The sequence below is a fragment of the Diachasmimorpha longicaudata genome, chromosome 7 (assembly GCF_034640455.1).
Source record: "Diachasmimorpha longicaudata isolate KC_UGA_2023 chromosome 7, iyDiaLong2, whole genome shotgun sequence".
In the NCBI taxonomy this organism is placed as follows: Eukaryota; Metazoa; Arthropoda; class Insecta; order Hymenoptera; family Braconidae; genus Diachasmimorpha; species Diachasmimorpha longicaudata.
This window is the reverse complement of record NC_087231.1, coordinates 5,271,119-5,288,052: the sequence shown is the minus strand read 5'-3', so window position 1 is coordinate 5,288,052 and position 16,934 is coordinate 5,271,119. Positions and strand designations below refer to the sequence as shown.

General features: G+C 42.3%; 1 protein-coding gene across 3 annotated transcripts in view; it reads left to right on the top strand.

Annotated features, from left to right (window-relative positions):
- Positions 1–16,934, top strand: part of LOC135164381 (uncharacterized) — a 64,768-nt gene that overhangs the window by 36,741 nt on the left and 11,093 nt on the right. For all 3 annotated transcript variants that reach the window (XM_064124656.1, XM_064124658.1, XM_064124657.1), the window contains exon 4: positions 8,250–8,374. In XM_064124656.1, coding sequence (XP_063980726.1) covers positions 8,250–8,374 — 125 coding nt within the window. The remainder of the gene's footprint in view (positions 1–8,249; positions 8,375–16,934) is intronic.

Sequence of the window (16,934 nt, the reverse complement as noted above, 5' to 3'; positions counted from 1 at the left end):
ATTCCTCCCGGCAATCATCTTCACATTAAAATGGCGTAACTAGAATTTAATGTGACAATTATCGGATCATTTAAATTTTCGTAAAATGACAGTGCCATCAGAAAATTTTAAGAGGTTATCCACATCTTATCGAAATGTGTTAATGAATAATTAGCAATCCTCCGAATTTACAATTTCGTAATTCAATCTTTTCATCCACTAAATGCCAGTCGTTAATCCCAATCAAACATCCCCCAGCTATCATTTTCACACGAAAAAGTTGCACCGAGAATTCGATATCACAATTACCGGATCATTTATCCGCTGAGTGGTGCTTCATACGAAGACATACTGTGAAGTTTGTTATATCGTGAAGAGGTTGAACGCGTAATACGAGACGAGCGACAAGGAGAGTGGTGCTTCGATGGAATGAGAGACTCCAGCAGGCTGACGCCGCCCTACGGAGTTTCATGCTGAAAGGTCCCCGAATGAGAGATGACTCGAAGCAAAATTGCTGCCGTTTCCCTTTTTTTATATCTCATCATCCCCCTCCCCATTTTTAGTTATGATGAATTTTTTTTATCCCCCGTACTTACTCGAGTCAGAAGTGAGGATAACTTTACTCGTGGTGGTGTTTTTTTTTTGTTCATCGTTGCTCCCTTGGATGAGCCAGACACAGCCGGAGGGAAGACTGGGGCTGTTGGTGGACCACTGCACTCGGGTAAAAAATATATGTGCTTTTGGTATCCAAGGGTGGAACGAAAAAACGCCGGAGAGTGGCACCCGCGCACTGTTGAGGGACGAGGGGGTGAAAAATATATGAACAAAAATGAGAGGAAAAGAAGCCAACGGGGGCGGGGGGTGCGCGACGGGTGGAAATAAATAAAAGGGCAACGCTCGAATTAGTGGCGTCGTGGCAAAACCAGTAACTGCATTAATTTTCCGTGGGCATTTTTTTTTTAGTCAAGTGCGCGGGGATTTCCATCGCTAGTGTTGGTTCATTCACTGTATCGACAAGCTCGTATATAAAAAATATCAGTAATTAAATTCACATCACACGTAAATTATGTATCAGATATTTTTCCACGAAGAAAAATATTTACGACTTTTTTGTGATGCATTTCAAGTTTATAAAATTGAATTTAAAATACAATAATTTGTTTATAATTTCTCATTTCATAGATTTACAAAATTGAATGAAATTTGATGAAATATTTACTTCTGGATTATTCATCGTCTGCAGCGATCAATAACCCAGTGTTATTATTTTTTCTTCAATTTTTCACGCCACTCCGGGGGGTGGAAAAAGATGCGCATGAGTCTGAACAGATTCCAATGGGCAAAAGGAGTAAAAATCCGAGTGGATGGGAGAAGAAAATATTGGTAGGTCATATTAAAGCTCCATGGTCGTTTTCTAACGGAGATATAACCGACTCTTCCCATTCGCTCATGGCGTTTTCCAACTGCCCATCGGAGCGTTTGCCATTAATCGTCGAGCCGGCATCGCGACGGCCATTAGTACTCCCGGTGAAAAGGGTGGTATCAAATAATTTACGCTTCTGCATCGTCCTCACCGCTCCAGGAAAAACAAAGAGATGGGAGAATAAAATAAAAATTAAGTTGGAAGAAAAAAAAAATTGCGCTTCGGTGGGAGAAAAACCAGTGTCTGACATGGAGAATTTTTGACGCCATTGTTATTACGTCTATTCATTGTTCATAATTTTTTTTCTGAGTGTTCTAATAGTCTTTGAGAATCTCAATGAGAACAATAAATAATAATTGAATTACTAAAATATTCTTGAATCTTTGATTAAGCGAATATTTAGGATATTAATTATTTTTCGATAAACGGTATATTTTATTTATTTCACACTCAAAATTTTTTTTCTTCAGCATATTTAATATATTTCAAGTTCTGCACGTTTTCGCGTCTACTCCATGTTAATTAAAAGTCGTGCCGACAGGGAAAAAAAGCCGGGGATGTATCCCCATTAATTTCAGATTAAACGCTCTTTCTCGGAGAAAGCAAAAACTCGAAAGAGGCAATTCTTTCTCCCTCTGTGTCAAGGTACTCCAGGAATGAGAACTTTGCGGACGAGCTTACGCGGATATTTGCCCAACGGGATGTGCCACCGAGAGATGGCTTCTCTCGTTCTCTAGCTCCATGTATAACCGGAAATAACGTCGGTGGGAGAGCTTTTCCGGAGGTTAAGTAGCCGATAGAAATGCATAGCAGCATCGTCCGAGGGATGTACAAACTCGGGGGCAAACTTCTCCTGGCACACGCCCTTTATAACCTACACCGCGGGATATGCTGGATTTTGCAGCTGGCCGATCATCCCTCGATCACTCCTTCTCCCTTTTCTTTCTTTCACTTGCATGAGTTTGCATGAGTTCACAGTCTTTGGGTTAAGGTCATAACAGGTTCGCTTAATCATCAAGTATCTAAAACTCGTGCGCCAATTTCTAGTCTCGATACACTCCAGTGTATGCTATCAGGAAGTTTCTATTGACTGGTATAACTTTGGAAGCTCGAAGGGTAATCTACGGTTGGATAATTTGGCAAAAAAAATACGTTTATGGAAACTTCGAGTTTAGGAAGGAGCAGAATGCTCTTTTAATTTTATGAAATCAATTTTACTAAATTTATAAAAATATCCATTCTCACCCACTCTTCACCCAGCTTTTGTAAAAAAATGAAATCATTCAACCAAATAACTTCATCTATTTCGAATATTTTGGTATCCAATGAATGGAAAAGCTCCATCGATTGAAATTCCGCACACCACCCCCCAAATTTTTCAACCCAAACACGGTGAAAATAAATTCTGGCAAGCCCCGATAATCAATTCAATGAATACCGAAAATGGTGGTGAACCATCGAATATGATTCACTAATTTCGTTAGTCTTCATTCCCATATTGACCAACCAGAAATCGAATTAATCGTGGGGGATGCACTGGGTAAAGCGGTTTCAACCCAGAATTAATAGTTCTGACCGCGCAAAGTAGGGAGGATATAATTCCCGGCTTGTAACACAGGTTAGTCCTCGGCTATTTGGCCATACCGCTAAGTCTGTGTGAGTTTTTGGCAGTGACCAGTCGCCGCCATATATCAGCCCCCCGTTCAGTGGTAATATACTGAGTTGGTCAGGCCTGTTTAGTTGTAATATACCGACCCCCATAGAATACCGATAGAACCCAGGAGGATATCAATTCCACTCGATACTTCCACTGACCCAAATACTCTCCCTGGACTCCTGAGAAATTACATCTCTTATTTCCTGGCTCTCCCCACTTCTGTTCCTAGATTTCTCCCCGATTCATTGTGCTGCACTCGGAGAACTAATGCCTCCGCGACGTCTTAAGACATATCCCAGTAGAATGGCATCCAAAACTTGGTCTTTTTAAATTCTTCCAATTTCCATTGCAATTATTGCTTTCAAAACATTCAAACAAAAATTGATCGCAGACCAGAATTAACATTAATCAATAACTCACTTTGAACAAATATGGGGCAACACACAACCGTCTTAATTTCGAGTATTATTTTTTCCACTACCCATTGTACTACAAGTTAAACAAATTCTTAGATATTTCAACCGGCATCCCTTAGTCACCCGTTTCTCTCAATGCAAATTGCAAAACGTGCCTGCCCCAGTCACCGCTTGAATGAGCTTTTCCCGATGTTCATCCAGAAATTAGCGATTCCACGGGCACTCTCCATCCCACCCCCTGCACTCCTCACCACAACATTCTCCCTGAAACCGCCTGTTCCGGTCAATTTACAACCCTCCACTCCTCGAATTCCCAATTAAAAATTTCGGCACAGCCGAAATCCTCCCCCTCCCCCAAATTTCCATTTTCCAATTCGCCAATTGTTTTCCCAGGTGCTCGTGGTGTCGAGTGGCAGCGAATTAATTTAAGAAGCCCTTTAAAGCAGAGGTGAAAGGATAAGACGTAGCCGGGGGTGATACGGGCAGCGCTACGCGGCGGAGATTTGTGCGAGGGGATTTTGAGGTGAAAGTTAGTGAGTGGTGGAGTGGTGGCAGCCAAGGCTATCCCGACAGGCCCATGGTTACGCTCGATTCAATTCCACGGCTAGAGAGTTTTCCCAATTAGCTTTCAATCCTCCGCAAAACTTTTCCGAACCCCTGCACCCCCTATAACGATGAGTTGAGGGACAAAAGAGGGGAAGGGGGAGGAAAGAGGGTGGAAAAATGGAATGGGGGATGAAATATATTTAACGATATAAATCCTTTTCACCCCATCGTCGACACGCCTTCAATTTGTCCAACAAAATCTCTCGCACGTTTCATTTTTCCACCTTATCTCTCGTTCACCCCCTTGCGAGGTTTATCGATCGTTATATACACCTCGACGTGGAGTGAAAAACTGTATACAAAGGAAATCGAATTTTACAATAATATTGGGATATAGGCTTCCCATTCTCCTTTGCGTCCATTATTATACTTTTTCCAATTTTCTGTCTTCTCTCACCATCCACCGTTCGCTTCCTGCCCGCGCCCTCCCCGCCCTGACATTTTGTTTCTCCGATAGTGATTTCTCCCTTAACCGTGTACGACACAAAGCTCGTTCTCTATTTTCTCAATCCTTTGTTTTCTCTTGATTGCTATTGAATCGAGGAGATGAAAACGATCTTTGTCCCTTCCTCTCTGCGATACATCCAATACCGAGACAACGAATTTCCTGTATTCGCGTGATTTCGTCCGATTCTATCGTGACGAGAGAAAATACGATAAACCGACGGGGGGATTTTTCTCAAATCAACACCCGAAGGAGATTGTTTTTTTTTTCGGGAGGGTGACGACTTCGGAGATGATGGTGTCACATGTCAAGAGCATCGATGCGTAGACACTCGTGAAATCAATCGAGTTCCGTGACATTAAATCTCGGCAATCAACTGGGATTTGTAATTAATAAAATCTTAATTGTATCTAATTACATGGTTTTTTCGTGGACCAATTTTCAATACAAATTTCATTCCTGAATTTTCGATGTTCAGATGAATTAATGAATTACGTTATTTATTCCCGATTTGACAGACACTTGACACTCAGTGTCTGCGATTAATTCGCGAATAGCAGGGAATAATTTCAATCAAACGTCAATCAACGGTTTCAATGGAACGCCACGATGAATCCAATAAAGTCATTGGAACGATATTCAATTTAATGACAATGGAAAGCAGAAAGTAATGAGAGATATTACACTGTTAAAACTTTTGCTTGATTTTTCGAAGTTGAATTGAAAAATTCTCAGCAGCCCTTGATACCATGTGAAAATGTCTGCAGTCTGAAGTAATGGTATCCCCCAACCCCCCGTACTAAATCGTCATATTCACATACAATCTCATCCGTGAAATGTGGCGTGAATAAACCCACCGGTCCTCATAAAATATTTGTCCGTCATTCCCGGATTCCATCAACATACTGTTCATTGTACCGAGAATGAATGTACAGTGGTGGGGCTGTGAGAGAATGAAAATTTAAGAAACCTCGAGGAACAACGGCAACCGCATTCCCTCGAGTATTCCGATTACCCTCGAAACACGCTCACATGTGCTTCAGTAAAATAAAGAGGGTGCAGGAGGGATTTTATCTTGGATGTTGGATGCACAAAATTCCCGGTGAGGAAAGAGGTTTTTCCGTACGGTGGAACGAAGCTTTTCTCTTGACAAAAATCTAGACACTACGTCTCATAATTCGGTCAATTCCAGGATCATAAATATAATTGTCTTCTTTTCTCCTACGCCGACTAATTTTCATGTTCACGATTCAAGTTTGCGCATGACGTAGCACCTGCGAGTTCCGTAATATTCCCTGATTATTTCTCTCTGTGTGAGGAGCATCGGGCAAAGACCGCCTCATGATTTCGTCGAGTATTTTGATTACCCCCGAAAAACCCTTGTCGGAGTATTACAGGAATAAAGCGAGCGCAGTTAGAAAGGAGTGACTCTACCTCGGGTGTTGGATACCCATTCCACCTAGTGAGTAAAGGGCTTTTCCCATACGAAAGCGAATAACCGTTTTGAATAATAGAGAAAGGTCCGTAGGCACATGCACCGGTAAAGCGTAAGACCAAAGTACAGACATATCGTAGGTTGGCATAAAGGAGAACTAGACGAATGTTCAATGGGAAAATGTAACGTACGATGAGTGCAACATTACCTAGATCCACAGCTCTCGGTACACACTCAGAAACTTTTATATGTGCTTGAATCATTCAGTGAATAGATGCGTGCATGTAAAAGCCTGGATGTCTGCCAGTCCTGGGTAACTACAGTTGCTCACTGCATTAATAAAGTTTTATTGTTATTTACTGTGACAATGGAGCAGCGAGGGTGAGGCTGGTGCAAGCAACGTGGGGTTATTAACGAGCATCCACGTTATGTCCATGGAAAAGTGACGTACAGCCCAACTGAGAGATGAGCTCCACCGAGACATTCTATTAGGGTAGTTTACACCTCGGCGAAATGGTCATTTGTGGAATTTAAATTAATTTGCCGGGCTTTCACGTGATTACGTTTGGATGTGGTTTTCATTGAGAGTTGAATACAGTTCTTTCAAATAATATTTCGTCAAATGATACAATTTTTCAGATGAAAGTTTAATTTATTTTTATCAAATTGCTCTGTCAACATTGATGAAATTTTATTCGATGCAGGTGCACGGACTAGTTCGAAATAAAACTTTTATTTGCATAAATAAAACTTTTATTTGTTCGCGTAATCCGGGTAAACAATTTGTTATTTCAAAGGGCAATCATTGCCGACGTGTGATATAATAATTTATCATATGGATTAGATAAACTGTTTATTTAATTGAATTATTTTCAGACAATGCAATAGAGATAAACTCACGTTTTATTATTTTTCCACCGAAAACCCTGAAATTAATAACTCCTGAAGTGCTGCTGGAGAGATGTATGACAGCATTACACCAGAAATGTGCGCCATTTACTCCCAATGTCGCTGCATATACGAATGGTTACACAGTATTACTGTCGTCACTTGCTGTTACCTTTACTCCAACCGTTTCTCCTCTGCTGTTTTCCCGTCAGTACATACCACAGAGGAGAGAGTAAAATTATGCTGAATGTTTCAGTATCCCCAGTGCCTCAAACTGTTTTCAAAAGTTTTTCCATATTTTTCTCTCCATTCATTTATCTCTTTTTGCCAACACGTTTGGAATGTTTTTCTCGTCACTTCATCGTTTCACTTCCAGTTCTCCTCAATACGCTATTTACTTTCATTTCTGTTTTACGGTTGTTTTTCATATCTTACGCTCAAACAGATATTACACTGGTTATATTTATTCATCCAACATACGTGTGAGTTTCGATGCACGAGATTTTATACCAACGGCTCGTCACTGTGTGCAACATCCTGACACTTATGCCACGTTATTTTTGCTCGTTTGCCTTTCGCAGTTGGCTTTAATAAACGTAAACAGCAAATCGAGGTGAAGAAATGGATAAAACTTTTGCACGCCTCGGCCGAGGTAAAAGTAACCGAAGTTTCTCCCTTTCTCGAGACCTTCATGAGAAATGAGCCGCATAAAATAGACAAAACAGAGTGAAACGAGAAAACTAAGTTGAGTGTTATTGCATTCCTGAAACAATGAAGTGAGGACACTAATCTTAGAATCCTTATGAAATCACTCACTGCCATTTTATTTGTACTTCAGTTGATACTTATTGCGTGCTCAGTGGACCCACCGTACGCCCACTGATCAATCCAGTTTAGGGTCATAATGCCGCTACAACATATCCTGGAATCGTCTCCCTCGGAAATCTTGATTAACTCCCGTCAAGGATTCGTCTTGGCTGTCGCACAGGAATGATTTCCCACGCGGGATATTACAGTGACTTGATGATAAACATCCAGCCAACATCTCCAAAGGAGCAATCACATAATTCACTTAACGCTTCGCACACGTGTGAGGGAAATTCCTAATGAGAGGGGATTAGGACACGGTGTACTATACCTCATGTTTATTAGAATCAGACGCTTTACTGCCTCGACATAAATATTTTTTTTTATATACCCAACTTGGGGATGACATGAGAAAGAATGTCCTAAATCAACAAGAAAACTTCAAATATAAAATCTTAACTCCATTCTCTTTGATAAAACTTCTTTCAGATGAAAAAAATCTAATCACTCAACATTGAAATACGTCCCCAAATGCATTTAAACAAAAATAAATTACCACTCCAATAATTAACAAAATTATCCGATTTTTGCAGGATATCAGCACCATTTCAAGTAGCGGCAGTAATTCTCATCCTCGCCGGCACATTCTGCGCCCTCATCGGCCACTGCTACGCCGATCACAAAACAGTAATCGCCTGCGGGCTGTTTCTCCTCGGTGGTGAGTACCCCAGCAATTGCCACCACACCCCACACCCCAAAACACCTGAAAAACCCCCCGAGAATAAATAGGGAGAAAATTGTGGTACCCTGGAAAGAATGACACTCTCGAGGCTGCAAAGTGTTGAGAGGAAAACAAATGGTGGGCAGGGGGAAAACGTAGAAGAATAGAAAGTGTGCGGGCATTCTTGTTGACTGGCCAGTCACGTACAGCTAAAGCCCTCTCAGGCCATCTTTTTCTCACGGCGAGTGTCGCTGTGTATCAACCTCACTTTCCACTGTTGCTGTCTAACAATACTATTCTTGATCTCCCTTCCGTTGGGCTTTTTTTTTTTCTACTCTTTTGGTCCGGCGAATCCGAAGCACGTGGGTCCGTCAATGGGGAGAACTGAAGCCAGAAGTTTCTTCGTGTATACACTGTTATATATATAAATCCCTCTCGTCAGCGAAAGTTGGAGGACTTCCTGAGGCCATTGTGCGTTCACTACACAGGATGATCGCGAACAATCTGTAATGGCCGAGTCATTGAAAACCCAGTGGGTGGTGGGGAGGGAGGGGGGGTAACAATGGAGGCCCCACGACCCTTCTAGACTACCCGAAATACACTCCACATTTATTCGGTGAAAGAGGAAGCTGAATTCAGTGGATTGAGGGGATCCGCTTGCTAGATCCGTTGGATGGATTCCTGGAGAGCGAGGAGAAAGGACTTGGTGGATGATTGCTTTTCTCTTCTCGAGTCCTTTTGCTCTTTTCCAACGGTTGTATAAGCTGATGAGCGCCGGGATTTGGGGTGCAGTTGGGACCCAGTGAGCCTAAATGGGGTAAATAGGGCACGGGGGAGGGAGACGCAGGATTTCTTATCGCAGATATTTTCATAAGTGGGTATTATATTTGAAAATTGGAATTTTTCGGAGGAAGTTGGGGTGGGATTTTATGGGGAGGGTTATTGAGCTTTAGGGGAAGAAATTAAATATTTTGATGTGAGGGGAACTCTTCAACTCCTCCGAATTCGATGAATAATTGAGCGGCCGCTGATTAGCGATCAAGGGGCATGAGTCAAGAGTCCGAGGAAATGGTAAAATGAATCGAGGATGAGAGTGAATAAAAGCTCCCGCAGCAAAGAGGACCACGTTTCCTCGTTAATACGCTCCGGAGGATTCAATTAGATGAATTCGTCTTGGGAATCCAACACTGATTACCGCAGGCGCTGCTCCGGTGACATTTTCCGATGAGAGGAAAAGAAAATGGAGAGATAAAGGAGCTGGAGAAACGAGGAGACGTTTGGCCTCATTATATCCGGTACAACAGTCGGGTGTTTTATTTTCATGAAGTTTCTGAAGTTTCTTCAGTACTCTAGTAAAATCACTCCTCCATTGATTAATTGTTGGGTAATTACAGTTCAGGGTTGTTAGGATGGTTTACAATTTTTTGATTAAAATTAAATAACAGGAGGAGTTAATCAAAGTTAGCGAATTAAAAACTTTTGTAACGGGGTTTAATTCGTGACTAAATCAAGAATTCATTTTGCGCTGATATATTTCCGCTCACAAGAAGAGACATTTTCCTGATATTTTTGGTGCTCTAATTTCCACTGGCGACGTTCAATGAAAGTTACCCATTTATTAAGGAGACAATTCTCAATTCAGTTGAGGATTTATTTATTTTTCTTTAAGACCGATATGTATCATTCGTAAAACGCGCCAACTCCCTCATGTTCATCATATTCTAATTTCCAACGCTCTCTGAAGACATCGCTATTGACCTTTCGTTTCATCTCAACCGTAGACGATTTCCCTCGAGATTTCTCAGGCATATAAAAAAGCCTTTGGTAGAGGCGCACCAAAGACCGAGTCTGGAGATGCCGAGGCACTCTCAAGACACGTAATTGCGTGTCCGAGAGTCAGAAGTGGCACAAAGAGTTTGGATAAGTCGTCTCTGTAGAGATGGAAAATGGGTGGAGGCCGAGACTAGGGACAGTAGCTGGAGATGAGAGTGGTAGATAGGGAGTATCCAAAGGAGAACGGGATAAGACTTGCCGGGTCTACGGGATTAGTCTGATTTAGACTGGGTGGTTCTAGAAACTTCGGATTTTGTCTCTATCCTGGAGTCTACCTCGTGGATTTACCATCGCTGGGAGATTTCGAAGGCTGCGTTACTCTCTGTAACGCTTTCTCGGCCATAGTTATCAGCTAACGGGATCCAGGGGCCGATAAATTCTTTATTTTTCAACTCTCGGGGGCTCAGCAGCGGAGGAGTAAATAAAAATATCGCAAATTGCGAACACGGAGGTGGGAAATTCTGAAATCTCATGAAAATAGTGGATCACTTCGTAAAAATTCCGTGACAGTTCTGTAAAATTTTCCTCTGGCAAAGATACGTTGTGTTTATTGAATATTTATCATTGTGTGTAGAGGTGAATGTTTTAAAAATGATGTTTCAGACTGAATAATTGAAAAATCACTGTTCGTCAATGGTCATTCAAGACATCCCACCGTGACAGGGAAATCCCCTTCCCTCCAGTCTTTCCTTCAACCACTTCCATCCTTTCCTGCCTAGTTTAAATAACACAAGTCTGAATTACGTTTAGACCTGTGTCGAGCGAGGCACGAGATTCTCTGGAATTTCTCCACCAGAATGTGTGGCTCCATACTCCTGAGTTGAGTGAACAAATGAAGGAAATTATCCACAGAGGCTGGCAAAGCAATAACATTTAACCGGCGTCCTACCAAAAGATACCGTACAGTAAGTGGGGAGGGGCTGGAGTACCGGAAATGGCTCTGTGGGGATGAGAAGTTGGACCGTGAGAGAACTGGAAATTATAAATTGTTGAAGCATAGTTGTAATTGTTTCGAGAAACGGAGACTAGGGAAATATGTGGTGTGAGTGCGTTTGGTTTCGCACAATGTTAGAATCAAACTTTTAACGTTACATTAATTACCCCCTTCAACGTCACCAAACTATCCGGTGAATTTTAACACTTAATTCATTTAGAATTTTAATGAGAGAAAAACTCCGAGTGATCACGAGTATTTTTAGCCAATAATTTGGAATAGTTTTATATGAACAACAAGTCCGAAAAAAAATTTCTCTCATATATTCCCTGAATTATTGACATTCGCGAATTAATTTTCTTTGCGCAAGTGAAAAAGCACAAAAAATCCTGGAGCAAGATACCACGTAACTACGTGGTCGTCTGTCTACCAATTATACGCTCGAGTTGCCGAGTAATCGATAGTCTAACGAGACACTCAACTATCGACAGATTCTTCCCTCATAACGTTGGTGGAAAGTTCCTAATAGGCGCTAATAATTGATGTCTCGATATATGAAATTCATTTATCAAAGACTGCCTGACGACAGTAGAAGCGTGTCACATAATGAATTTTACATTACGACGTCAAAGAAAAGCCCTCGACAATTGACAAATTCAAACGTGATCAAAGTTCCAACCGATGTTGATGGTTCGTTGAACATGCGAGCTGCGAATGACATTGCTCCACCGATGGATGATTGCAATGCATGAATGTTTGATCAATGTAGAAATGCGAAATAATGGAGAATTAATGGGATGAAATTAATGGCAACAGACGAGCCATCCAGTCATTCAGCATTATTGTGCCCTGAATAGGGCTCTTATTTTCCGTATAATAAAATCATGAAGGCAATACATTTTTCACTCCTCATGTAACATTCCAAGTTTAGTCGCGCTAAAGTGCCATGATAAATCGATTCTCCCTTTTTTATTACGGTATTCGATTACACGGATCGTTTACCAGTCTATTACGATATCCACTCGCCCACGCAAACTATATTCACCATCTTGGATGATAACGTCAATCCTTCAACACAGGAGTTTCTTCACCCACATGACTGCTACTGGAGATCTGCAGCACTTTGCTTTTCCCATCGGAGATGTTTCCATTCCTCGATTTAAAATTTTAATTTTATAACCGGGAATGAATCTGACTGGATAATGTTTGAGTTTTTAATTATGACTGCTCATGAACTTTAATAAACATTTTATTTTCATTTTAATGCTCGATTATCGATTTATTATTGATTTCGTTTTAATGTCTGTCATTAGTTTCGCTAGTAAATGAGAGTGCCAGCCGGGGGAGTAGCAATTAGCGCGGGTCGATCACGCCAAAAAGCGATCGGGCAAGACGGTCCTCGGCAATAATGTCCTGGGGCAGCGAATGGCGTTACGGGCGAGCGGTGCTGGCGATGGGACCGGAAGTTAAGTGGCATCGGGGAGAATGAAGGTAAGAGAAGTACCGGGGGGGGGACGAGAATGGGGTGGGACGGGGGCAAGTGGGAGGAAGGAGAAACACCTCTCGTGGGCCAGACTATTCGACCGAAGGCAGAACTATATGCTGGCGCGTACCATACCACGCCATTCTCCGATAGGAAATGCTTAGTCAGTCGACACGAGAAATTATAGGACGACTGGTACGATCCCTCTGTAGACCAAGTTACCGGCCACACCTATCACCACGTCTGAAACTCGTGTCGTGACAACCGCACCACGATAGTTTACGGTGGCTTCTGAATTATGGGATTTTCTTGGTTGGATCGTAGAATTGAATTGTTCGACTCCACTTGGACAGGGTGAGTCATCAAGTTGACGACATCTTGGGTGCAACATGAGAAGTGATGATGTTTTGCAATTGGATCGGCTGCAGTCTTCAGTCGAGAACTTCAGCCGAATGCTTTCAAGCACTGATACCTACCCTTAAATGGGAAGAGTCGAACTTCAGCATAAACTTGAGCCATCTCCAAAGACCTCATACAACTATGGAGATAACATATCAATTAATTACATTCGAGTGAAATCCCCACGTCAATGACGACTCGCCGTCAAGCCATCATCGTGGCTGTTAATTTTTCGAATCCCCGAATTACAGGAATGGGAAACACGAGTTTGAAACGAGCAGTTGAGTTTCAATCGTGAAATGTCAGTTTCATGGAGTGAGTACCCTCTGAGAATTTCCAATCAATAAAATTTCAGCAGTTTAAACTTGACGCAGTAGCGTATACCTAACGTGTGGAATTTCCAAACTTTGAACTCCGCCAAACATGCCTCACTCGTCACAAACTTAAATGAAATTTCTCCGAGAATTACGAATGTAAAGTCATGGTTGAACGATTGCACCCAAGTTATGCAGGAATGACTGTCATCGCCATTCCAACAGAGAGCATATATAATGCACTCTCGAGAATAAATCGCTTTTCTGGGGCAACAAGCCTTCTCACTTGAGTGCCTCGTCCTCCTTAGGTAAGATGAGCACGTAGTTACCGTCCTCTGTACACGTCAGTTTCTATGATTTCAGGGTGCTACACCCCCCTCATCCCTCCCCTGTGTGTACAACTATTTAATATGTATGTGAAGGAGCGTGGCAAGAGAGTGGATAAGTCGAGGTTAATGTAGCAGGAAACGCATTACCAGAAGTGCTCTATGGTGGTGGTCCAGGAGGTAGACTACCACCGGCAAAGGAGATAGGGATGGGGTGGGTTGTGTAAGAGGGCTGGGAGGACCCAACGGGAAGGAAAAAGAGAAACAAGTCCATAATGACTCTGCGAAAGACTAACCGCGTGCGATGCTCTCGGAGTCGTCGCGTCGCCTCATTTCCTTTCGTACCCTCCCACCACTCACTTATTTTTTTCCCTTCGTCACATACACCAAGCCAACTCCAAATCCCTGGGAATTAATCAAGAAGCATCTAATGGTCGTTACTATTCCCTTCCCATCTTCCTTCGAAAGATTTCGGGGCACATTTTTACCTCCCTCTGATGCTTTATTACCCGAGTAAGCGTTTATACATTTCTCAGCATTACAAATTGACTACTTTACCAGAAAAATTTTAAGAACTCGTGTTATTTCTTTAAAACGTTCTTCCCTTGAACATTCTTTTGCCACTTTTTACACTGCTCTCGGGCCATTTCTCCTCCCTCCACTTTCATCGATACATTCGATCCTTCCTATGGGTGGTAAGAAGAAGTCGAGTCCCTCTTTTACTTGACTGCGCATTCCTTTTAACGATTCCATGCCCTCCACCGTGAACGATCCCCGTTTTTCGCGTGCACTCTTTCCTCCTCATTCCCCTCCCCCTTACCCACCCAGTCCAACTTCCGTTCTCCACTGGATTCCATTCGCTTCCGCTACTCTTCGCTGCCGAATCAAGCGAAAATTCCACGAGAAGACCCCAAACTCCCACTCTATTTCGTCCACTTACTGTGAACCCATCTCTACCTTATTTTTTGTACCTTCAAAGTGCACATACCTGTGTAGCCGAGTATTTGTGTAGGTCTAGGCAAGCGTATTTACATTGAGTGGCCTTTCATTACCTTTTGGTTCACATATTATTGGACAAGGAACTCCGGGCACCTCCCACGGTCTCTGAGTATTTGTCATAGTCTATAAAATTGTTTAATTTTAAGGTCGTGCTCTCATTTCATTGCAAAGAAAAAAGTGGAATTTTAGTGAATAAACAGCAGTTGCGGGGAGCTTTAATTGTATTCTTCCATCTGAGGAAACTACTGGCTCCGTTCTCCCCTGAATTCCATTCCTTTCTGCTGTTCTTCGCCACCGAGTCAAGCAATTCCCCAAGAAGACTCTGAACCCACATCTCCACCTGGTTTTTCTTACGTGCGCTTTCACGCACACACTCAAATCAATATACATCTGTTCCCAAGTGCTTATATAAGCTAGACAAGCGCATTCACATGGTGCATTTCTTCATTACCTTTTTTTACCCACTTCTACTGACTCCCCCGAGTGCATGACTTTCGCGAAAATTGAATAGTAATTTTCCTATCGAGCAAACTTTGAGATGTTATGAAAAAGTTGTACCGTTTTAACCACATTGATGCGCGGAATAATGAATGGACGTTTTAGTGTACAACCGGATTCACCAGCTGTTGCACACCGGCTCTATATCGACAGACAGCTGTGCTCAACTTATTAAATATTGACGAACATTTTTTAGATGACGATAGGGGCTCTCGACTTGCAGGGACACATCTGCATTCACTGCAAGACCTCACTCATACTCGTGTAGACCTCTTACAACAGCAAACTCACTCCCACGAAGAATGTTCAATTATGCAAAAGTCCGCTTTAAAGTTTCCCAGTGGGGGATCGGAGGAAAGCACCCAACGCCGACCGAAGTTTAAATTAATATTCGAGGCCAAACATTGTAAATCAAGTACGGTGAAAATGTACATGGGCGGTTTTCTTCGCGCCTGTCTTTTCTCTCTCATTCTCTTACTTTCTCCCACACCATCACCCAGTATTTCAATTTCCCCCCTTTTTTTTTTACTGTCACAATTCTCAAGTTATTCACATTCATCTTATCCACTGGCAATGGGGGAATAAAAAGGCCGGAGTTCAACGGGGTGGATGCATGATAATGAATGTATATTCTTCTCTGTCACGTCATTTCACCGCCGTAATATACGACGTGTAATCCTTTCAAGGAGTAAAGCACGAAGAGGGAGTTTCAATACAGAATTTCTAGGTATATATGCACTTCCCATCTTCAACAAACGAGACAGCCTGATCCGCTTGACTCAGGTATGCCCCGGGGTAATATTGTCACCCGCGAAATCAAATTGATTTTGCCATACGAAACCCGGGGCATTCAACATTTCAATAAAATTCATTTTGTCGTTGGTGCTGAGGTGGAAGAGCCGTGTGCTCTCGGGCTTTTCTTCAATCCTGATGAATTTCATAACAGAGAGAGAATTTCATTATTTTTTATTCGGGTTTGTTTGTTAGTCATACTTATTCATTATGCTCTCTGACATATTTTATTACATTGAGATCCCGTCCTGTGATATAATGACATCATTGTCAATTAACCAATAACTCAAATAAATTCGAGAAGCATGACATTTCTGCTTCTGAAGAATATTCCGTATAATCCGAAATTCTGCAATTTTGTCTCTCTGAATACTGTGGCTTTATGTATCAAGCGTCTGCATCAACATTCTCATGTTGATGCAGACGCTTCACATATTGCGGTGACCAAATGAGCATACTTTCCGACCTTATGAAAACAACTTTGGCAACTCTGTATTTTGGGCTTTTAATGAAAGCCGGATAGTCCTTCGGGCGTCACTGCGGTCGTGTTTCCACGGCATAAGAGGCCATTCGTGGAAATACTCGTGACTGAGATAGCTGATTCATCTGCACTCTCTCCTCCTCTCTATGCGTTACGCTCTCTGAGTAGCGAGAGAAGCACGCGAGGTGGAAAGTCGGAAACGTGATACCCGTACCGGGAAAGATAGAAAACGCACTCCTCGGTGGATTGTAGAGGAGAATTGCCGAGGGAAAAAGAGAGGTCACGGGGGCGAAGGGGGGGCATTAGTGGAATTTTGCCGCCGTGAAACCCCGGGCTTCCCGTACCAAACGAGCTTTCTATGCTAAACAGGAGTTTTTCTTGTCCCGAAGAACACCACGCTCGCATTTGATCGATGTCCGTCTTTCTCATTTTTTCTCTTCTTCGCTTTGCGAATTTGCCCGCTTTATTAAATCGTATGGGGAGCCCTCGAGACGCTTT